Here is a 24,800-nt window from a genome sequence, read left to right on the forward strand (position 1 = left end):
ATCAATGATTTATACACTAACGTTATCTCATGACCATAAGTAACGTGACTTTACCAAACAAAATTTAAGAGCAGAGGTAGCATAGATCGAAACACAGTTTAAGTGACCAAGTTTGTGAGCGTGAACAAAGAGAACCCATCACAAATGCCTTTATGGGTTTTTATTAAACTCTACTCTACATGGTAAACAAAATGAAGACAAACAAATACATGAAACACAAATGCGCTAGGATGCGCAGAGAGAGAGAGAGAGAAAGTGAGAGGGCATTGCCGCGAGGCCGGTAAAACATGTCTGAAAACCATTAAAATCATCTTTAACAAAGAGGCACGATCTTAACGCAGCTAATCTATATTTAGAAACGGATACTTGCAATATTGTTGTTGGACCAATATCTGTATGCGCGTTGATGGAAATCTTGAATGGTTTCAGAATGCAGTCCTGTTGAAACGCTGAGTTTGGGTTCTGAGTCCAGAGTTCCATGGCCTTAACGGACTCCCCAGAGGGGAGTCCCTTGGAGTGTCTCCTCGTCCTCTTTCTTTTCCCTTTCTTTGATTCCAAAAAGTCCTTTTAAAACATGGTTCGGTGATGGTGTTTTAAATGCATACCTGCCCTGCCCCCAGATGGTCTGCGGGCCAATGCCATGAAAGTGAAAAGGGGGCCTAAGAAAGATCCTTTGTTTCTCATGGCACCTCATTTGCATAGCTCTGACAGTTTGGTCAGTTTGCGTTTAATACCTAAACTTAGTTATGGGCATAGTATGATGTGTGCTATGTTTTTTATAACATAGCTCATCATATAGGGAATTCAAAGATGTGTAGTTACATATGAAACATGCAAGGCATTGAACTGTGAACGTATGAATACGTCAAATGAACCCTGAATCAAAACTTGCATATCTAACAAATACAGAGTATATAAAATAGCACGAGCGACAACACACAACCTAGACATTTAGATACATTTACAGAGAAGAATAGTTTAAATCAAATAAGTTCCTATTTGTCAGAGAAGTTTCTCTGCTTGGTCTCAGATGGTAAGTTAGAGATGAGACACAGACTTAATTACTTACGCTTTGAAGTCTATGAGTCGTAAACATCCTACAGGGAAACCAAATGGTTATCACACTATCTTTGAGAGTTTAAACCCTAAAACCAGACCCCATGGAGCTAGGTCTGCTATGGTCTTTGAAGATGTGATCTTAATACCTAGACAAAAGGGAGTGAGAGGTTGAATGGCTTGATCCATACACTACAAAAGATTAAAAATGGCAGCACAACACCGTGGTATAATGAACACACTCAGGCTGTAAAGAAAGCGTCCCATTAAATGGAGCGGAACTTTAAGAAAACTAATTTAGAGGTATTTCGTATAGCATGGAAGGATAGTACTCGAAAATTCAGGAATGCCATAAAAACGTCTAGATTCGCCTACTTTTCATCACTAATAGAGGAAAACCATCACAACCCTAGGTTTTGATTTAATACCGTGGCTAAATTAACAAAAAATAAATCATCAGCGACTTCAGATTCTGATTATCAGCATAACAGTGATGAATTTATGAACTACTTCACTAGTAAAATCCAAGACATTAGAGAAAAAATTATAACAATGCAACCAGAAGTGAAACCCGCTGAACAAACTAAATACAGCACCCCTAAGGCGAAATTGCAATTATTTTCTACAGTAGATCACGATGAATTTTTTTAAAATCATTAGATCATCCAAATCAACAACATGTGTGCTAGACCCTATACCTAGAAAACTACTGAAAGAAATGCTCCCAGAAATTATAGATCCTCTTCTTAGTATTATTAACTCATCTCTGAAATAAGGACATGTGCCTAAAGCATTTAAGGTGGCTGTTATAAGGCCCCTTGTCAAAAAACCCAAACTCGACCCAAGAGAACTAGGGAATTACAGGCCTATATCGAATTTACCTTTTATATCTAAAGTTCTTGAAAAAGTAGTTTCAACTCAGTTATGCACCTTCCTCCAAAGGAATGATATTAATGAAGAATTCCAGTCTGGATTTCGGCATGTCACAGTACAGAGACTGCTTTGATCAGAGTTACAAATGATCTGCTTTTAACGTCTGACCGTGGCTGTATTTCGTTATTGGTGCTGCTAGACCTTAGTGCTGCATTTGACACCATTGACCACAGCATACTCCTACACAGACTCGAAAAGTATGTTGGCATTAATAGAATAGCATTGGAATGATTTAAGTCTTATTTATCTGACCGTTTTCAATTTGTAGCAATAAACAATGATGTGTCCTGCAAATCGCAAGTCCAGTACAGTGTACCACAGGGCTCAGTTTTAGGGCCTCTGCTCTACGCATTATATATGGTACCTCTAGGAGATATAATAAAGCGACACGGAATTAGCTTTCACTGTAATGCTGATGATACTCAACTTTATATTTCCTCGAAGCCTCATGAAACCCAGCAGTTCCATCGAATAAAGGAATGCATAGTTGATTTAAAAAACTGGATGAGTAACAATTTTTTACTACTGAACTCGGACAAAACAGAAGTGTTACTTACTGGACCAAAAACCGCCATACGTAACAACCAAGAATACTGCTTAACTATTGACGGATGCTCCATAAAATCCTCGTCGTCAGCTAAGAATCTTGGTTTTGTATTCGAAAGTAATCTGTCATTTGAGAGCCATGTCGCCAACACCTGTAAAATTGCATTTTTTCATTTTAAGAATATATCTAAACTACGTCATATGCTGTCACTGTCAGATGCAGAGAAATTAATTCATGCATTCATGACATCAAGACTAGATTACTGTAATGCACTTCTAGGTGGTTGCCCTGCAGGCCTATTACAAAAACAGCAACTGGTTCAAAACGCGGCAGCTCGAGTTCTTACACGTACAAAAAAGTATGAGCATATAACCCTGGTTCTGTCAACCTTGCACTGGTTACCTATAAAGCATCGCATTAACTTTAAGATCTTGCTTATTACCTATAAAGCCCTACATGGTCTAGCACCGCAGTATTTAAACGAACTTCTATTGTATTACAATCCTCCACGTGCATTACACTCTCAGGCGTCCTGTCAGTTTGTAATACCTAGAATTTCAAAATCAAGTGCAGGTGGTAGATCCTTTTCTTATCTAGCGCCTAAACTTTGGAATATTCTTCCCTGCACTGTCGGGAGGCAGACACACTCTGTCAGTTTAAATCTAGACTAAAGACGCATCTTCTTAATCTTGCATACACTAAACTTACATAATATTAATTCTCAGAGGATTTAGGCTGCATTATTTAGATCAACCGGAACCAGGAACACATCCGACAACAAAATTATGTACTTGTTGCATCAAAGAGTGCAGAACAGTACTCTACTCTCAGTCAGTCTTGTCTTTTTGTTCCAAGGTTATCGCAGGATGCAGTTCATGCCCAGACCTGATGGCAGAGCTGAGAACAGGAAGCGATGACCTAACAAGAGCTGAGATGATAGAGCTGGATAAAGGACGCGGCAACTTGACATGATTTTTCTAAAACACTTCAAATGCTATTAGATTGTTAATGATAATCTTAAATCTATAATTTACCTCATGGGTAAGTTTATTTATTTTTTATTTAGCCTTGTTGTGCAAGCACTGTTGAGGGGAACTGGAATCCCCTGGTTGGGCCTGGGTTCCCCTGAGGTTTTTTTTCTTGATTGGAGTTGTGGGTTCCTCGCCACCGTTTGTATATTGTTTTGCACCATTTGCCTGGCCGGGGGGGCTGCTTTAGAATTTAGAAGTTAGACATAATTAATATTGCATATAAGAATTTATAGTCCGTTTAATATTTGACCTGTGGTTCTCTCTCCTATGTGTGCTTTCACTGTGCGTGTGTGTTTGCGTGTGTGCGTCTATGTCAATGTGTGTAAGTATGTATGCATATTGTGTGTGTGGAGCATTTGTATGTCTGTCTTTTGTTGTTTTCACCTTTTTCTTGTTTTTACAATTATATGCCTTTAGTTGTTTTTCTTGTATTCAATGTGTCTCATGTACAGCTGGTTTGTAACTATGAAAATTGTAAAAAGCGCTATATAAATAAAGTTGAGTTGAGTATTTTTAAGCAAAATATGTCCAGACATTTCATGAAGACCCTAATAAATCATACTTGTTGAAGGTGGTCATATAAGGCGACCTTTAAGCATGTTAGCGGCTGTTGTTTACATATTCACGGCTAAACCTGAGACATATTCCAAAGGCAGGTGTTATGTCGTATCGTTAGTGGTAAAACGCATCGTGCCCATCAGTTCAGAAGACTTGTGACCAACATCATTTCTGTAAAGCTTATTCACTACAACGAAAGACAGTTATAGCAGTGTCTTTCTCTGTGAGGTAAGTGTTTTCTCGTATGCCCTAGGTATGACAATACTTGGAGGGGATAGAAACAGAGTTTGCATTTGTAAGACAATGAGGTTTTGAGGAAACCTCATTGAGGAAAATTGCTGCTCACAAAGTAATAACACCTGGTTGCCGATCTTTACATACCTGTCCTTTAAATGTACTCTAAATGCATGTTTATGGCTATATTCGTGTTTATGTTTGTTAGTAATATGCATGCAGATGATTAATCATCAATGGACAACAATACATCCAGCAAATGGTCAGCATATGTGGTCTATCTATTTTTTGTCTTTTCCATTCAATTCATATTTATGAACAAGGCATTAGGTGATTATATTGCAGTTAGTGTATGGTTTTGGTTGGACATAGCTTTACAGACATAATTGCGCTTTCTGAAATATTGCTTCTCTTGATGTCATCCAAAGCACACGTGTAAGCGCTCTACCCCCTATTTTGCACATGGGGAGGGGAGCAGACGCTCATTTGCATTTAGGCACAGGTCGCACCTTAAGATGCTTTTTAAAAACACTATAGAAGTTCACATGTATTCATGGCTCTGATTAGCTGTGTCACGTACTGCTCCGAGCAGGGGCGCCGTATAGGGGGGAATGTTAGGACAATTCCAAGGGCCCATGACTGAGAAGGGCTACAACAATAGGTAAAAACTAATATAAAATTATCAAATCATTCATTATATATTTTTATATAATAATACAATTAAGGATCTCATTGTTTTTGGCAGTACATGTTTAAAAACCAAATTGACCAAAAAGTAAACATCCATATTGACCGACCACCTCCCTTGTATCTGCATGAAATGGAGGTATCTCCCTTGTATCTCCCCTGATGTATCTTGTATCTCCCCAAGGGAGGTATCTCCCTTGTATCTCCCCTGGTGTTTAGTTGCAGTCAGTAGATGCGCCTGAACTACAGTGACCACAATGTTGCCTAATAACGTTCAATTAAAATCTGGTTTTCAAAAATGGAAAGAAAGAAAAAAGAGAGGAAAGACAAAGGAAAGGGTGTCAAACTGTAACCCAGTTTTTCATCAAGAAAGGCTGCTAGCCTATAGTTCAGTGGTTCTAAACTCTGGCCCGCGAGATCCACTTTCCTGCCGAGTTTAGCACTAACTCTGATAAAACACCTGAAGAGGCTAATCAGTGACTTCAGGAACAGACCCGTTCAACTTAATGTTGGGCTTCGCAGATTGTTTGGCATATCTCATTAAAGTACCGCGAGAGCAATTCAAATGCGTACACTGTAAGCCCATATAGGTTGATTCAACTTAAAAAAGTTATGGAAACTCGTTCCCCTAAAAAAGTTAATTTTGTCTCGTTGAACAAACAAGAGATTTTACGTTCAAAGTACTTAACCTTTACTATTATTTATATTTGAGAGTTTTAGTTATTTGAACAAACCTAATCTTTTATAATAACCAACAATTATCAGTGTAGGTAACTCAAAATACTAAATTGCACAAACTTGCTTTAATAGTCCAAATTAATTGCTATTTTGTAATTTACTCAATGCACAATGAGCCACAACAAAAAATACATTTTACAAAGATTTATTTGAATTAACAGATTCAACATTTCCAAATAGTAACAAATGAAAAACATACTTTCTTACTTTGCATGCATCTTTTCTCTAGATAGACACCATATGTTCTTGTTGACTGTACTGACTGGATAAACATGTGCCTGGCTCTAAAAGGGAAGAATCTTAATTATTGCTTTAATGTAAAGCATAGACATTTCCCAAAATCTGAAAAGGCACAGTATGTACACTTACACTGAATTATATGCCACACAGACATTTGCCAAACTTTTACATATTGTCACATCAAGATGTTGCGTAAACATTAGCATAACTCAGAATAGTCACAACATGTACGCTTACATGGTTTAATAAAGCAATAAGCCCCAAGAAACCGTGGATTACAGTGTATTTTATAACAGCTAAGGGGCAGTGTTGGGCACGACGCTTCGCTTTGCGTCGTGCCCAACACTGCCCCTTAGCTGTTATAAAATGCACTGTAACCCACGGCTTCGCGGGGATTATTGCTTTTATAAAACAGTTACTCCATATGCTTAGCAAGGTTTCATTAAATAAAGTAAATAAAAAGATATTTAGGCTATGTGGTGCGGTCAGCCGTTATATATCGGGGTATTTTATAACGGCTTAGAACGCCGCTCAGCCAATCAGAATCAAGGACCAGAAATGACAGTTTTATAATATAACACATAAACATGAAGAGGCAAGAATATTACTATGTATGACTATGCCGGAAAAAACACATTGACGAACTCTGTGAACAGGCATAGTTTACATAAAATCAAGACATACAAGACTTACAAGGCATGCTGATTTGACAGTGCTAAAACTTTGCCTTTCAGCTCCTTCTTGCCCAAACATAGCATCACCTGCTGAATAAAATTAAATGTCTCGGTAATGCACTTGGGATAGTCAAGATGCAGGGAATAGGTCAATCCAAAAAGAAGACACATGGCTTGAGGCAGGTTTTCCAAATTGTCCATCACAACATTCCCCTCCAAGATAATGCCAAAAGAGGATGGATGGAGGCGGAAGAACTGAGGATGCTGTGCCAAAGCTTCAGTTTCTTTAGTGAGGATTAAGTGGCACGTGCTGAAATGATTCCTCGTCAGCAGAAGACTTGCTATGAAAGTAGAAAATATGAAAACAAATTTTAGCTTTCTAATATTCTTTATGAACTTTTAACAAACACGTTTCTCTTTAGTTATTTGCATGTACAGTACTTCGTCAATCATTTGCATAAAAATCTGTAAATTAAATATTGAAATATCTTTATCTGCTTTTAAATATTATTTGTGTTCTATTCTCAAAAAGGTATCAGTTAAACACAAGGCAAACTGTATTTAAAACGTATGATCTGTTATGTTATCAAGCATGACATGGGAGAGCAGACTTAGTGTTAAAATAAATTAAGTAACTTACTAGCTTGGCTAACACCACGTTGATGCGCATGTGGTTGCGTTTTTTTTTTAAATATATAACTTGGAATATTATCCAACACTTGTATGAAAAAGATCGATTTGTTAACATACACTGGTTAACACTGAACATACAAAAGTAATGTTTTGTGTCGATTAAGTTCCGCTGCATTTACAGAAAGCCTTAATTACCGACAAAAATATGAAGCAACGCTAACTAGCTTAGCTAACACCACGTTGATGACCACGAAGTTGCACTTTTTTATATCTAACTTGGAATATTATCCATCATATGCATGAAAAAGATCACTTTGTAAACGGGAGCTAGTTTGTGAAATACATTACACACAAAAATGTGAAGTTTGATGAAACTGCGCTGAATTTAATATGAACAAAACCGAACTGGTGAAATATTGTCTCTGTGGTTACTCATGCTTAGCACGAACAGCAACGAACGTTTTATTTTTTTAATGTCCGAGTGCTATTTGACGCCCTAAATGGGTCAAAGAGTCTTATTTGTTAAAAACAAATTCACCCCCGCGTTACTAAAAAGTCCAAGTCAGAAATTTTTACCGCCGAATTCTGTTACCTCTCAACCACAGATATTTATTTAAGAGTAAAGCTTAAAGAGATTCAACTCACCATGAAAACGTTGACGTAAATGCGGTTAACGTTGATGAGAACACGCCAAAGTCAATCGTGTTGTGTGTTCCAGTGTTCTGACGGCTGTCTCGGTTCTGTCTCGTGTTCGGTTCTGTCTCGTGTTCAGCCCGTTGCCATGACAACTGACTAAAATAAGCTTACTTACATTGATTGAACCTAAAACAAGTGGTAGACTTACAAAACATAAGAAAATCGTGCACTTAACTCAAAAAAGTGAATAATACAGCAAAAGTGTTAGGGTTTATGTTTATTGTACTAAATAATTTTGGGTTGAAACAACTTCAGGGATAACAGTGTACCGCGCAATCTGCACTTGAATCTCTTTTGCGGTACTTAAATGTGATACTATGATAGATTTGCGCAGCGACGCATTTAGTTGAACGCATCTGTTGTAAAGATGCTGATTAGCTTGTTCAGGTATTTTATATCAGAGTTGGGGAGAAACTCTGGATCTCGCGGGCCAGAGCTGAGAACCACAGGCCTATAGTCTGTGAGTGGTATAATCCTGTTGGCTTAATGTCCATAGTGAAATAAGATAACAACAGACTAGTGTTAGTCTACATTTAATCACCATTTAATCAGTGCAGGGAAACGTTTAGCACTATAATAACTCTGGTGTGGAAATTCCATTTTGCATGTCCATTTTATTTTCTTGCTGGCATATATGTGCAGCAGAGTAAAAAAATCTGCCGTTTTCATTGTTTTGAGAGGATGATGTTAATTTTTAAGTTTGTTCGTTTTTCTTTTTTTTATATTTCATTAATAATTATAATTATTATGTTACAAGAATTTTCAATTTTGTCAAATTTTTAAATAAAAATACATAAAGACTGTAAAAGATAGCCTTCAGCAAATTTTTTATGGTAGCTTTTAATCTTGCATCAAATAGTGAACTGCATACTAAACTTGGACGCATGTACAAATCACCAGCAGTAAATATTGTGCTTGTTCTAGTATTGAACTACTGGAAGCAAGACAGTTGCAAGATTTCAATTAGAGTTATGTAAAGCTTTTGATGGGACAGTAAGGTCCTAGATATGTGGTGACAACAGCTGCACAGAGGGGGCCCAATCAGATTTTTTTGTCATGGAGCCCATAATTCCTGGCGGAGCCCCTGGCTCCGAGACTCAAAAAACAAAATCCAAAAATCCAAAAAACTAAATCCAAAAAAGTACAGGCAATGGTCAAGGCAGGCAGAAAAACAATCATGAACTAGATGGCAGGCAGCAAACTATCAGGAATGAGATGGCAGGCAGCAACATGAGTTAGTGAAGTGGAAGCAGCAGCATACACCAAACCTTCTTAAAAAAAGCTTCAAAAACATCATAGGAGGTATCTCATGAAGCTGTTATGTAAATAATGGTACTTACAATGAGTGTTTACTCACAAGTAGGTGTGGCAGGGGAGGCGTGGCTTAGCAAAGTCCGGATAGACAGAGACAGGAAATCGGCTGGAAATAAGTAGGTCAAAGGTCGTTTGTAAACACCTGTCTGTTGTTACAGTGATTGGCGAGAAGAGCATAAAAGCACGAGGGGAGGATCTAGAGAAAGAGTTTGGCTGAGGACGAGGAAGAAGCGAACCTTATGTGCCAGGAGGCCATAGTTATTTATCATTTACTTTTACTCCATGTTTTATGATTTTGGAATAAAAGAATCTTACCAGCCACGCCGACCCTGTCTCCTTCCTTCCATTACAAAGAACCTCGTTACATTTGCGCCGAAATCCTGGAAGGTAGGATAACGACGCCGCGATGCAGAACCCGGCACAAAATGCGCCACCCTGTTGTTACTAACAAATGTCTTTTGCCTCACAGGGCTTTGACAACAACTTTCTTCAGCTTTTTTGTGCAAATGCACCATAACTGTTTCACTTACTGCCAAATTTAGAGGAAACTGATTTTGCCAATAGTATTCACTCCATCACATCTTTACTGCATGACACGCCAGCGCTGGCTGTGGGGAGTCAGGTTGTTTTCAAAACATAATGATAAGAGGTTCGGGTAGTACATTTCTAAGATCTGCATGGGTTCAGGTCCAATGTAAAAAATATTGTACGAGTCCAGGTTGGTTCTATGTAGCACAAACACGGGTCTCTTTGGGTTCGGGTACAGATTTTTGGACCCATGAATACCTCTAACCTCTACTAACTCAAAGTAAAATTACAATCATAAAGTTTAAATACTGATTGTCATTTACTCATATTTAAATTAAATATTTGATGAAAAAACACAAAAGGATATATGTGAAGTAAGGTGGAGCCATGGTACCAGTCCCTATTTTACATGTGGGAAATAATTTAAATCTGTTACAAATTTAATTTATACAGCAATGCCTATAAAGGGAAATGTTAGGCTTACAGTAAATGTTAGTGTAGAACCAAAATGGTGAATCGATGGCAGTGAATCATTCAACAGTTTCGTTCAAAACGACTGATTTAATCAAGAACCGAATGAGCACCTGAATACCATGGAACCTTACTTTAGTGAAACCCTACTGTAACAGGGTTCTTTGTAATGGAAGGAAGGAGAGAGGGCCTTTTGAAGGTCTGTGTAATCCAGGAGGTTCTGAACTGGCAGCTGTTGAGCCAAGAGTTGGGCCTTCCCCGACAACAGTGGGATTAGCCGGGCAGCCCAGCTCTCGCGGGGCCAGCCAGATACCTTGCGGACCTTTCGAAAAGATCTATGAAGGCATCCGGGTCGTCCTGAGGTCCCATCTTATAGAGCAGCAGGGGAGTCGAAGGGGCGGTTGCCGCTGATGCTCCCTCGGTTTGTTCCCCTCGAGTATTCCGGCTCCGGAGAAACTCGCGGTAATCTGACTGGGCCAGGAAGAGCCTTTGGAATCTGACTTCCTGCTCTCCCTGTAGAACCAGCAGGGCCTGATGCTGCTCCTGGAGGAGACCAGGGAGCGTGTGAATGACTTCCGCAAATGGTGAGGCTGGAACTTGATGGGGAGTTTACATTTACGTTTATGCATTTGGTAGACGCTTTAATCCAAAGCGATTTATATTGGAATATCATATACATTTATACCTAGTCATGTGCAATCCCCTGGGATCGAACCCACAACCTTGTGTTGTTAACGCAATGCTCTAACCACTGAGCTACAGGAAAGCTAATTGGAGTTATTTGGGTTAAACAATTGATTGGGAATTTATATAGCTATACTTAATTTTACATATTTATAATTTTTCTCTGGATCCTATTCAACATTTTTTTGTTTTTACATGCTATCCCCAAGGAAGTGCTGAAACTATTTGGAGGTAATAATTATTTGCAAACAATAGAAGAATTTACTTCTTGTTTCATGTAACAGGGCAAAGATTTTACAAGTTTTAAATGCAATAATATTTTCTGACGTTCCCTTGTGCAATCTAAAGGTATACTTGCTGTTGCTACTCAATGGAATTCTATATTTCAAAAATGTTTCGATAGGAGTAAAATATTGAAGACACCTGATACTGATTGCATCACAAATAAGGTCAAAGAACTGTCATATTTAATTCATAGAGTCTATCCAGTTAAATCATTGGTGATTCATGTTAAGAGTGCATGAATGATTTTTAATGATGTATCTATGACAACGGCCACACATCAATGTGAAGTACATCCTTAAAATCTAAATTAAACACACCTTAGGCCCAGTTTATCAGTTTATCATGCAGACTTGGAAACAAATAAAACCAATACAACAAAAGACAACACAACACAACACAACACAGGGTTTTGCACAAAACATTTTTAATATCAACTTGCAATGTAACATGTTTACAGCCCTTAAAAGTCTACTTAAGGAAAAGCTTCCAGATAATGTATATGATGAGAAACTGGAGACCATTTGAACCATTTGGATCAATGTGTTATTGAGATGTATTTATCACATCCTAAGTATGCCACCTGTAGAGAGAGAGATGCAAAATTTAGAATAGCATGTTACGCAATTCAACTTTATTTATAAAGCGCTTGTAAATTGTTCATTGTTACAAAGCAGCTGTCCATGAGACATATTGACTAAGCAAAACATTAAAATTATACCTGTAAAAACAAGAAAAAGGTGAAAACACAGAAGACAGACATACCCACACGCACGATATGCACACTTACTAACACACATAGACATAGACACACAAACAAGGGCGCGCGCACACACATACACACACACACACACACACCAGCATGCACGCACGCACACACACACACACACAGACAAGCATGCAGAACCTACGCCCAACAAGGGGATTCCAGTTCCCCTCTGGCAAAAGCTGCTGCCTCTGCGCAAGCTCGACAGTGCTTGCACAACAAGGCTAAATAATAATATAAAAATGATAGAATTAAGATTAATGTATCACTGTTATGCTGACGAGACCCAGATCTATATCACGTTTCACCCAGACAATTACAGCCTGCCTCGAGGACATCTCAGCTTGGATGAAAGCGCATCACCTCCAGCTGAACCTTGCCAAGACAGAACTACTCGTGTTTCCGGCACACCCCATGGTGCAAAACGATCTCACCATCCATCTTGGCAATACCACAATCACTCCTTCCAAAAGAGCCAGGAACCTCTGAGTCATATTTGATGAACAGCTGTCATCAGCTTAAGTTTCCCTTAACTTTTTTCTAGAATTATACCAAAGCCTCTAAGGGTTAAGCTGCCATCAAGACTAAAAAAAGCTTCATGCAGAAAAGTGACCAGAAGTATGATGAGCTAAAATGTCTATTTAAATGGTGATAAGTGTATGGAGGCCTCACTATAGCTGTCCATTGGTTGCACGGGATTGGCTACAGTGCTCAACGCTGTAATGCGTGCAGCAATTAGAAAGCATCTCTTCAGACAGAGCTTGAACACAAATAAGCCTGTGTAAGAGCATATCAGCTGCTGAGGCGAGTAGAAATAGTCTTGACTACTGGATCCGCATTCCGCCTGCGCATATTATTTCCCAATCCCGAACCCAAAATGACACATGAATAATATCCACCCAAATGGTTTACTCGACAGGTGATGGTTTTACACCATTCAGCCGAACAATGATGCTTCACATGAGAGGAAAAAAACGTGTACATTTAGCTCATGAAAAACCAATAACACATGGATGGACATGGATTAGTTTGTGACAGGATTCTCTAAAATGAGCAGAAAGTTATATTGCTGTGAAAATTATCGTAATCTGAATAGATCTTTTTATGTTTTCATCAAATCTAAAGATAAATAATTGTAAAATAAATATAAATGTAAAAAAATATGTAGATACATAAGAATTTAAAAATACAATATTAATACTAGACGTAAGAATTTTTTTGTAAATAGTTTGTTCATAGTAAATAGTTTGGGGCAAACAATATACACTGCATAAAGCCCCCTGGTCTGCCCACTTGGTCCACATTTCATCTCATATTTATTGATTTATATTTTTTGACAGGATGTTTTGTACTCATTTCATACAGGAGTCACCTGTCGAATGTGCTGGATTCTTCCTGAGACGATCCCTGGGCGGGGAAAGAGGGACCGGGTTTATCGGAAGGTCACTGGATATTTCGCTATGTGCTTCTCCTGAACAAAAGCTGCTAAAGGGCTTGTAAAAGTTACTAAATCACGAGACAGACTTGCTTACATTAGAAACACTGTTTTGAGTGCGCACTTGCGTCTGTGCGAGCCAGAGAGGCAAACGGCAGAATGAATATAGTGAAACCATTGATAAGTGAAATTTCATTCCTCCTTCTTGGGCCCCAAACCCGCATGGATCCCTGGGGCGGTGCCCATAATGCCAATTGGATAATACGGCCCTGGCCCCACACGGTTGTTCATACTGTATAAGCTGTTTTATTATATTTCCAGTATGAAAAAGACGGGTCTATGTTGTATTGGTTTGATAGTAACCTGCATGGAGTAATAGCAGTGTCAAACACACTAAAGGCCATGAGATACCCTTAAATATCATAGCATGTCAAGAATAGATTCTGAATTGAATTTTGACCCTAAGAATCAATTCAGAATTTTTTTGCGATGGACAAACACTTTCCAACCATAATAACTATTAAACTAAATTATTTATTTTTATTATTTTTTAAATAATTCTCAAATTAACAGAATGTCACAAAAGTCTACACTAGAAGTACAATACAGGAATAATATTTTTAGGATCACTCTCAGGGTGGTTTATTTCCAGCTGATAAACATTAAAACATTAACAGGCAATCAAAACTCATATGAATTAATTACAAATAAATTAAATGAAAAACTTGTACATTATAAACGGCAGGTGACACTGCAACTCTAGCTTATCGGAGTCTGGAGACAAGATTCTTCAGACTCCCCTCTCAACACCCAGTGATGCCCCCAGAAAATTTTAATAGGGGTGGCCAGAGGAGACCATAGCAAATCCTGGGAGGCAAACAAAAAAGGAATTTAGATGCTGTTAACAAAAGACCATTTTCAACTAAAGGAAAAACTTATTATCCGTTGTGGATGTTCGTTAACACGACAACAGTGTTTTGGGTGACTGAAATCGCAAACATTTGAAAACAGATCTCAAAATGCAGGTTTTTGACAAAAACTATTTACTGAAAACGATGACGTCACATGCATACGCCATCTGCAAATTTACAAAACAAACAAACTAGGGCTGTACAATAAATCAAAATTAACACAAAATTGTGCATAAATCGATATGCCTAGTGCGATTATGAAATACCAAGGCTGCAAATATGTTTTAAGGCATTTAGGCATTTCCTGGAAATAAGTGTTATGGTGGCCTCTGCAGGTCACATTTGGACTTTGAGCCCCTTCTGGCTTTCAGATCAGCAGGATTTAATTGTACTTCAATGAAAAGCTATACATCAAAAATTAAATCACAGCCAACTGTCAAATTGGTTTTATTTTTATTATCGTGCAGCCCCAACACAGTGTGATCAGTCATGGCTAGTAAGCTATGCAGCTTGGTAGCGCAACTGTTTATTGTACATCATATTAATTTAACAAAGCAAACCTTGCTGTGTAGCATTTAGTTAGTTCCTCAATAAAGTTAACTGAGAACATGAATTCACTAGGCGTGTGTATCTCACTGGTCTCTCACTGGATTCAATTTGATTATAATAAACAAGGAGTATTCTCAATCTTACTGCACAAGTTCGTCTCAATGATACTTAAAGGGGTCGCGAACCAGATGCGTCTAGGACAGCTCAAATGTGTCACACACTGGACGCATACACAAGCTCATAACTTATCTTCTATGTTATTTTTATTAAACGATCCCTCGTCTGTGGTTCCTGGCAGTTCCCTGACAATACCTTCTTCCAGATGGGAGCCTTTCAAAATCAGAATAGAGGGTATGCATTGACGTGCCTTTCCTACTTGACCATGCCGGAACACAGTAGGAGTAAAAAAGAAAAAGAGACTAAAACTCACAATTATTTGCTGAAATTAGAAGCAGTTGGACTCTCTGGTGATCCTTATGACTTACAAAGGAACCAGGTTTCCATTGACATTGAAAAAAATTGTGGAATTGAGTTTCCAGAAATGTATTTTGTACCTGATTTTAACAACATGGAAAATACACAAAGCAAAGCTTTAAGTACATTTTCTACTACAGAAAAATATGTTTAGTGGTGTAACAATCTCTGTTTAGAATGTTAAAAGAACTTAATTTACATTTATACTACATGTAAAGGTGTAGAAAGTAGGTAAGTAACACTATTATAATATGGTTCAACAAAAATAACTTACCCGAGGTGAGTCTGCTATGAAATTGCTGGCAAACATCCATGTTTCAGTATTCTTTTTGTTTCGGCAAATTGCAGCAATTTTTATTTGCTTTTTCCTATCCTTCAGAAGTCTTAAAGAAATCTCAATTACTTGCTCATGCGCAATCAATCGTGGAACAACAATTTAAATAGAGTATAACTGTAAATTCTGCTGCATTCAGTCTTTCTGCCACTCAGTGGGCGTGACTCGCTTAACTTCGCATGATTTAACGTTTGCGATGACGTCACGTGCATACCCTCTATCAAGTGGGAGAGTAAAATCAGACATAACACTTGATGCTTTCCTATGTGTTGCCAACAAATACCTAAGCTGCATTTCCTGGCGGCCTAGTATTTTCCCTGTCATTGTCTATCCTTCTCACCATCCACTCTTCAGTTTTCACATGAGAAACATTTACATTTAGTCATTTAGCAGACGCTTTCATCCAAATCGACTTACAAAGAGTTAGGGATCAACAAGCAATATGTCATTCAGGAGCCATAATACATTAGGTGCCAATACAAAGTTACTGGTGTCAACTAAAGCTAGACCACTACCTGTTGAGAGAAAGGGTTAGTTTTTCTTTTCTTTTCTTGTTTGTCTGTCAGGTATTCACAGAAGAGTTGGGTTTTAAGTAGTTTTTTTAATGTTGTGAGAGATGTAGTTGACCGGAAACAGAGTTAGGAAGAATGTTCCAGCAGGAAGGAGTTGTGAAGCAGAATGAGCAGGAACACGATTTACTTTCCTTATGAGAAGTTAATACAAGACGCCGCTGGTTTGCTGAATGCAGGGATCTTGATGGGGTGTAGGAGTGCAGGAGGGTGTGAAAGTAAGCCGGTGCAGATCCAGTGGTGGTCCTGTAGGCAAGCGTTAGTGACTAATACAGGCTTCGAACGGTAGCCAGTGGAGAGAGATGAAAAGGGGTGTCACATGAGCCCTTTTGGGCTGTTGGAAGATGAGGCGTGCTGCTGCGTTCTGATCCAGCTGGAGCGGTTTGATAGCCTTTGCAGGAAGACCAGCAAGGAGAGCATTGCAGTAGTCCAACCTTGAGATTACCAGGGCTTGGGTAAGAAGTTGTGCCGCATTGTCAGTGAGATAGGGTCTCACCTTTTAATGTTGAATAAGGCGTATCGGCATGACCGTGTTGTCTTTGCAATGTGATCATTGAAAGACAGCCGTTCATCAAATATGACTCCGAGGTTCCTGGCTGTTTTGGAAGGAGTGATTGTGGTATTGCCAAGATGGATGTTGAGATCGTGTTGCACCGTAGGGTGTGCCGGAAACACGAGTAATTCTGTCTTTGCAGTGTTCAGCTGGAGGTGATGCCCTTTCATCCAAGCTGAGATGTCCCTAAGGCAAGCTGTTATGCGAGCTGCTACAGTCTAGCAGTTGTTTGCTGATGGATGATGTTTTCTCAGTGAAAAATACAGCAAAGTCTTCCGCAGTCAAAGATGAAGTGGGAGGGGGAGGAGGGGGGCAAAGAAGAGTTAAATGTCTTGAAAAGCTGTAGAGTGTTAGTTGCATTCCTCAACTTGGTGGTATAGAAAGACATTTTAGCTGTGGTAACACTAGCAGAAAAAGAGGAGAGTGGTGAATGGTAGTCCCCTAGGTCAGCAGGATTCTTGGTCTTGCGCCATCTCCTTTAAGCAGCCCTGAGTGTACCCAGTTGTTCACGGATGATGTCAGAGAGCCAGGGGCAAGAGGGGGTGGCACGAGCATCTAGAGATACAAAGTTGGAGGGAAGAGAGGATGTCACTAGCAGAGAGTGTGCTCGAGGAGAGAGCGCAAAGGTTCCGTCTAAAGTAAACGGGTGGTGGTGATAGTGTAGTGAATGTAGGAAGGAGCATGTTGAAAGTTATGAAGAAGTGGTCCGAGATGTGAAGAGGTGTGAATTGAATGTTATCTGTCGTGCAGTTAGGGATGTAGATGAGATCCAGCTGGTTTCCTGATCTGTGAGTACAGTCTGTGATGAGGCGCGTGAGGTCGAACGAGGCGGTGAGGGTGTGGAGGTCAGAAGCATAGGGTTTCTCCAGGTGGATGTTGAAGTCCCCAAAGACAACAAGAGGGCCGCCATCCTACGGGAATGATGAGAGCAGCACATCTAACTCTTCAATGAAGTTGTGAAGAGGACCTGGGGGGCGGTAAACTACAACAACGCTGTGCTGAGTGGGAAAAGTGATATTAACAGCATGGTATTCAAATGAATAGTTGTTGCATAGGGAAGATAGTGTGGAATATTTCCAATCATTGTTGATAAGCAGACCTGTGCCTCCTCTTCAGGTTTGGCGGGGAGAGTGATAGAATGAGTAGTTTGTGGAGAGAGCAGCGGGTGTGGCGTAGACTTCAGGACAAATCCATGTCTCGGTAAGACCATGAATGTGAATGTCAGACTGGCTGCCAAACACATGGATGAAGTGAGTCTTGTTAATAGCTGACTGGCAGTTTCATAGACCCATAGAGAGAGACAGAGGTGTAAAGAGAGTGTGTGTGTTGTGCCTTGCGTCTTGGGTGAGAACGCTGCCTACGGAGTAGTACAGGAATAAACTTGAAACACATGTTAGTAGACAATTAAATGAAAGCAAAGGTATGTTAAGTATACTGATGTGCCTTGCCGGTGTCTTTGCTCGGTGGAGTCGCGCAGGTAGAGTCGTAGGTCTTTACACTCGTCGGTCTTTACACGAGGAGGCTGAAACCTCTGAAACAAGCTGCTGATTGAGTTATATTTGCAAACAACAAAACCACTGCTAATGTATAAATTATCAGATAAACTTCAATGTAAGACTTTATGCTTTCCATTACACTACTATAAGTGTCTGGCATCTCCTGTAAGCGTCGAGTCCAAGGAGAAGGAGGGGCGGGGAAACACCGTCGCAAATATTTCGAATTTGGACTGAGATACCAAGCTGAACTGCTAGGTGTCAATGTTACAGACTGCTCCTTTAAACTGCAATTCATTGACTGGCCACTAGAGACTGACTCCAAAACAGAGAAGAATCTCATTGAGCCTCATGTTAAAATGCCCAACTATATAGCAGAGAAAAAAAAGAACAGCCTGGTACAAAAAATAATATTTGGTCTATAAAGCTTATTTTGCCCTTCATGACAACTTTGAGGGGCTGAATATTTTAGTAAACTTTTTGTATCTATTCAGGTCATTTACATCCAAGTGTTTGTTCCCAGCACAGTACAGTGTAAGCAACATTCCCTAAAGCACATCTGCTTCATTACAGCTGCCTGCCATTTTCTTATCAGAGCACTGCACAAATTGGCAAGAAGAATGATAGTTTTCTGCATACTGGAGAATAGCTGCAGTATGGCTAAATCAATTAATTCTCTGAATGTGTGACAACAAAAAGAAGGGCCAAAAAGAAATAATGTTTAACAACAAGCTTGTGAGATGCTAATCACCTTGCAGACAATCTGAGGTGAACAGAAAATGTTCTGTTCTGGAAACTAGCAGTTCATGCAAGCAAAATATATGTACAGTGGGATAATCACAGACATTTTTTAATCATTGGGCCATCTTTAAAACATATTGATGTCAAAGTATTGAAACCAAACGCGAGATGAATGTCGTAAGGATCAGTATAGGATTGCTATTTTTGTAGCATGTCATCTATGTAGATTGTTTTAACTTCAGTGGTACCATTTCAGAAAAGACACTGCCCGACAGCTACCTACAGAAACAGCCCGACAGCTACATACAGAAACAGCAGAGGCTTCAACGCAGTTTACTTGGTTTGGTATCAGAGCCAAGGTCATATTTAACTGCTCTTATTAGTTAACAATTAAGTAACAGATAACTCTTCTTCACAGAATTTTCAAACACTTTTACACGACCAAACAGAAGGAGGGCGGTCACTGTCTGTCCTGTAACTGAATCAGATATTATTCAATCTCATTACTGAGTTCTAGCTTGACAATTACTGTGTGTGTGTTTTCAATGAATACTGTGACTTGCAACCCATTTTACTTCTATCATCGGGCACATTTTATCCACCAGGAATCACTCAAAAAAGACTGAAATGTGTCAGAATTGCACAATAAGACCAGGAATGTGCAATTAAAGCCATGTTAAGATTGAGATTGAAACTTTTCCTACTTTTCAAACTCAAAAGAAAATCCTGCATAAGATATGCGACAAAATTGTCCTGACGTAAGTTTGGTTGGGCAATTAAAAACTGTCAAATCAGTAAAAAAACTTTAACATATTAGCTAAATCAGTAAAAAAGAAAACCGCATATGCACAGTCACATATAAGAAGGTTGAATGAAAGTGTCCTTTGCAATCTAGTAATGCGCAAAACTGGTTCCGGTGGGGAGAATTCCGGTTCCTGATTGCATCGCTGCCGGCGGCTAGTTTGTATCCTCTGACACTTGGTTCACCTCACATTTGTTCTTGGTCTTAATATTAGTGTATTTCCTATCGTTACCTATCACTGTCGTTGCCGAAATATTTATAACTTTATATTCTAAACCTATATTAATTGAAACTGCTTAATACGCTGCTAGCATAGTATTAGCATGTTAGCTTGCGTTCTGTTTACACTGTGGAATATCATATCCCCCTATTTGTCTTGTGTGCTAACTGTTTCTCTTTTTAAGTGTATATACTAAGACTCATCAAGCAACCTTGGTAAGTTAGGATTGCACTTCATACCCGGTGAGTCATAACTTCTATTCCTATTGTTGTTACTTGCACCTCATGTTATATGTTTAGCTAAGCCTTCTCTGTCAGCGGCGAGGGTTTTACATGCGATCAATGCAGGAAGTTGCAGGGAATGCAGGGAAGTAGTAAGGCTGACGGAGAAGATCTTACAATTAGAGTCTCGCATCCAATCTTTATTTGAGGATAGTAAGATTGTAAGGACCATAGAAAACACTTTGGATGCGAGCAACGTTAGCGCACACAGCTCGGTTCCGGTTGAAAATCCCCTGCAGCTGGGAAACTTTGTGACTGTGAGACGGCATAGTCGCAAGAGAAAACATCACTCAACCGTTCCGATTAAAGTCTCGAACAGGTTTTCCCCGCTCAGTGGACGAACTGACTGAGAAACCTAGTGAAAGTGCCCTAGTGATCTGTGATTCTATTGTCCGGAACGTTAACATAGAGGCACCAGCCACCATAATCGAATGTTTACCGGGAGCCAGAGCGCCTGACATCAAGTCAAATTTAAATGTGCTGGCTAAGGCTAATCGTAGATTCAGTAAGATTGTTATTCACGTTGGCACAAATGATGTTAGACTCCGTGAATCGGAGATCACCAAAGATAATATTAAATAGGTGTGTGAGCTCGCAAGCACGATGTCAGGCACTGTAATATTCTCTGGCCCCCTCACTGCTTACCGTGGTGATGAGATTTATAGCAGATTATCATCACTAAATGGCTGGTTGTCTGAGTGGTGCCTGCAGAATAATATAGATTTTATAAATAACTGGAAGAGTTTTGAGGGCAGACCTGACTTGTTGAAACAAGATGGTCTCCATCCCTCCTGGGATGGGGTTTCCCTCCTCTCTAGAAATTTGGCACACAGTCTTAATAATGCTAGAGGCTGACTACCTGGGGCCGAGGTCAGGGAGGGGACAGAATGGCTTAACCAACTGTCTGCTTGCCATCTCACGTTGTAGAATACACAAAATATACAACATGTAATAATCCCTTCTCACAAAGAACATAAAATAGAGACTGTGTCTGTCCCCCGGATTAGCAAACATAAAATAATGCGTAAACCTCTTGAAAGTAATTGAATAAACGTTAAATAAATCATGAACAAAATACAGATAATCAACTGTTACGACTGGATTTCCTTAATATCAGATCTCTCTCAAATAAAGCACTTTTTGTTAACGATTTGATAACAGATCATAAAATAGACATGCTCTGTTTGACATAAACATGGCTAAAGCCAGGTGATTAAATTACTCAAAATGAATCCGTTCCCCAAGATTATTACTATAAACACGAGCCTCGTCTAAAAGGTAAGAGGGAGAGGTGTCGCTGCACTTCACAATAATTATTTTAGCATCTCTCAGAAGTCTTATTTTAAATACAATTCTTTTGAAGTCATGGTACTGCGCGTATCAACACCTAATACTTAGGACAAAACATTTAAAAAATATATTCTAGCTATTGTATATAGGCCTCCAGGGCACCACACAGATTTTATTAAAGAATTTGGTGGGTTCTTATGAGAACTAGCACTCGCCATAAATGTGGACGATGTTACAATCCTTCAGCAGAGTGAAGACATTTCGTATCGTTATCTGATATTATGTTTGCTTCACCTGCCAACGGCTGCAAATCAAACTCCTTTTTACAAATATGGTAGATCAATTACTTCAACTACCAAAGATGCATTTCTCGATAATCTGCCTGAATTGTCTCAATTCTCTAGCATGAGTAAAAACGTTTAAGATCTTGACATTTACATTTTTTTAACTCCACCTTCTCAGAAACATGAGACACAGTTGCTCCTCACGTTTAAAGAAGATTAAAAATGGCATCCCAACACCGTGGCATAATAAACACACTCAGGCTATAAAGAAAGCAACCCGGAAAATGGAGCGGAACTTTAAGAAAACTAAATTAGAGGTATTTCGTACAGCATGCTATTAGATTGTTAATGATAATCTTAAATCTATAATTTATCTTATTCGTAAGTTTATTTATTTTTTATTTAGCCTTGTTGTGCAAGCACTGTTGAGCTTGTGCAGAGGCAGCAGCTTTTGCCAAAGGGGAAATGGAATCCCCTGGGTGGCTCCTGAGTTTTTTTTTCTCGATTGGAGTTTTGGGTTCCTCGCCACCGTTTGCATATTGTTTGGCACTATTTGCCTGGCCGGGGGTGCTGCTTTAGAATTTAGAAGTTAGACATAATTAATATTGCTTATAAGAATTTATAGTCCGTTTAATATTTGAACTGTGGTTCTCTCTCCTGTGTGCTTTCACTGTGCGTGCGCGAGTGTGTTTGCGCGTGTGCGTCTATGTTAATGTGTGTAAGTATGTATGCATATTATGTGTGTGGAGCATTTGTATGTCTGTCTTTTGTTGTTTTCACCTTTTTCTTGTTTTTACAGGTATGCCTTTAGTTGTTTTTCTTGTATTCAATGTGTCTCATGTACAGCTGCTTTGTAACAATGAAAATTGTAAAAAGCGCTATATAAATAAAGTTGAGTTGAGCATGGAAGGATAGTACTCAAAAAATACAGGAATGTCATAAAAACGTCTGGATCTGCCTACTTTTCATCACTTATAGAAGAAAACCATCACAACCCTAGGTTTTTATTTAACACAATGGCTAAATTAACAAAAACTAGGTCGTCAGCGACTTTTGATTCTGATTATCAGCATAACATTGATGAATTTATGAACCACTTCACTAGTAAAATCCAAGATATTAGAGAAAAAAATATAACAATGCAACCAGAAGTGAGAAACCCGCTGAACAAACTAACTGCAGCACCCCTAAGGAGAAATTGCAATTATTATCTACCGTAGATCACGATGAACTGTCTAAAATCATTAGATCATCTAAATCAACAACATGCATGCTAGACCCTATACCTACAAAACTACTGAAAAAAATGCTCCCAGAAATTATAGATCCTCTTCTTGTTATTATTAACTCATCTCTGACATTAGGACATATGCCAAAAGCATTTAAGGTGGCTGTTATAAGGCCCCTTGTCAAAAAACCCAAACTCGACCCTAGAGAACTAGGGAATTACATGCCTAGATTGAATTTACCTTTTATATCTAAAGTTCTGGAAAAAGTAGTTTCAACTCAATTATGCTCCTTCCTCCAATGGAATGACATTAATGAAGAATTCCAGTCTGGATTTCGAGCATGTCACAGTACAGAGACTGCTTTGATTAGAGTTACTTACAAATTATCTGCTTTTTGCGTCTGACCGTGGCTGTATTTCGTTATTGGTGCTGCTAGACCTAAGTGCTGCATTTGACACCATTGACCACAGTGTACTCCTTAATAGACTCGAAAATTACGTTGGCATTAACGGATTATACATGCTACCTCTAGGAGATATAATAAAGTGACACGGAATTAGCTTTTACTGTTATGCTAATGATACTCAACTTTAAATTTCCTCGAAGCCTCATGAATCACAGAAAACAGAAGTGTTACTTACTGGACCGAAAACCAAGAATACTGCTTAACTATTGATGGATGCTCCATAAAAACCTTGTCGTTAGCTAAGAATCTTGGCGTTATATTCGATAGTAATCTGTCATTTGAGAGCCATGTCGCAAACACCTGTAAAATTGCATTTTTCCATTTTAAGAATGTATCTAAACTACGTCATATGCTGTCACTGTCAGATGCAGAGAAATTAATTCATGCATTCATGACATCAAGACAAGATTACTGTAATGCACTTTTAGGGGGTTGCCCTGCAGGCCTATTACAAAAACTCCAACTGGTTCAAAACGCGGCAGTTCTGTCAACCTTGCACTGGTTACCTTTAAAGCATCGCATTAACTTTAAGATCTTGCTTATTACTAGCTCAGCAGTATTTGAGTGAACTTCTATAGTATTACAGTCCTCCACTTGCATTACGCTCGCAGGCGTCCTGTCAGTTGGTATATGCCTAGAATTTCAAAATCAAGTGCAGGTGGTAGATCCTTTTCTTATCTAGCGCCTAAACTTTGGAATGTTCTTCCGTGCACCGTCCGGGAGGCAGACACACTCTGTCAGTTTAAATCTAGACTAAAGACGCATCTTTTCAATCTTTCATACACTACACTTCCATAATATTAATCCTCAGAGGGTTTAGGCAGCATTATTTAGATCAACCGGAAACAGGAACATATCCAACAACAACTGATGGACTTGTTGCATCTATGTCGATGTGTGTAAGTATGTATGCATATTGTGTGTGGAGCATTTGCATGTTTTTTTCTTTTGTGTTTTTACCTTTTTCTTGTTTTTACAGGTTTATGACTTTAGTTGTTTTACTTGTAGTCAATATGTCTCATGTACAGCTGCTTTGTAACAATGGAAATTTTAAAAACGCTATATAAATAAAGTTGAGTTGAGTTGGATTTACAGAA

The 24,800-nt window shown here is 38.9% G+C and overlaps 1 protein-coding gene across 2 annotated transcripts in view; it reads right to left on the minus strand.

Moving 5' to 3' along the window:
- Positions 1-11,711: 11,711 nt before the first annotated feature.
- Positions 11,712-24,800, minus strand: part of ube3d (ubiquitin protein ligase E3D) — a 73,667-nt gene continuing 60,578 nt past the window's right edge. For both annotated transcript variants that reach the window (XM_056761707.1, XM_056761706.1), the window contains exon 10: positions 11,712-11,889. In XM_056761707.1, the coding sequence (XP_056617685.1) occupies positions 11,845-11,889 (45 nt within the window). In that variant the 3' untranslated portion in view covers positions 11,712-11,844. The remainder of the gene's footprint in view (positions 11,890-24,800) is intronic.

This window comes from Triplophysa dalaica, chromosome 12, assembly GCF_015846415.1.
Source record: "Triplophysa dalaica isolate WHDGS20190420 chromosome 12, ASM1584641v1, whole genome shotgun sequence".
In the NCBI taxonomy this organism is placed as follows: domain Eukaryota; kingdom Metazoa; phylum Chordata; class Actinopteri; order Cypriniformes; family Nemacheilidae; genus Triplophysa; species Triplophysa dalaica.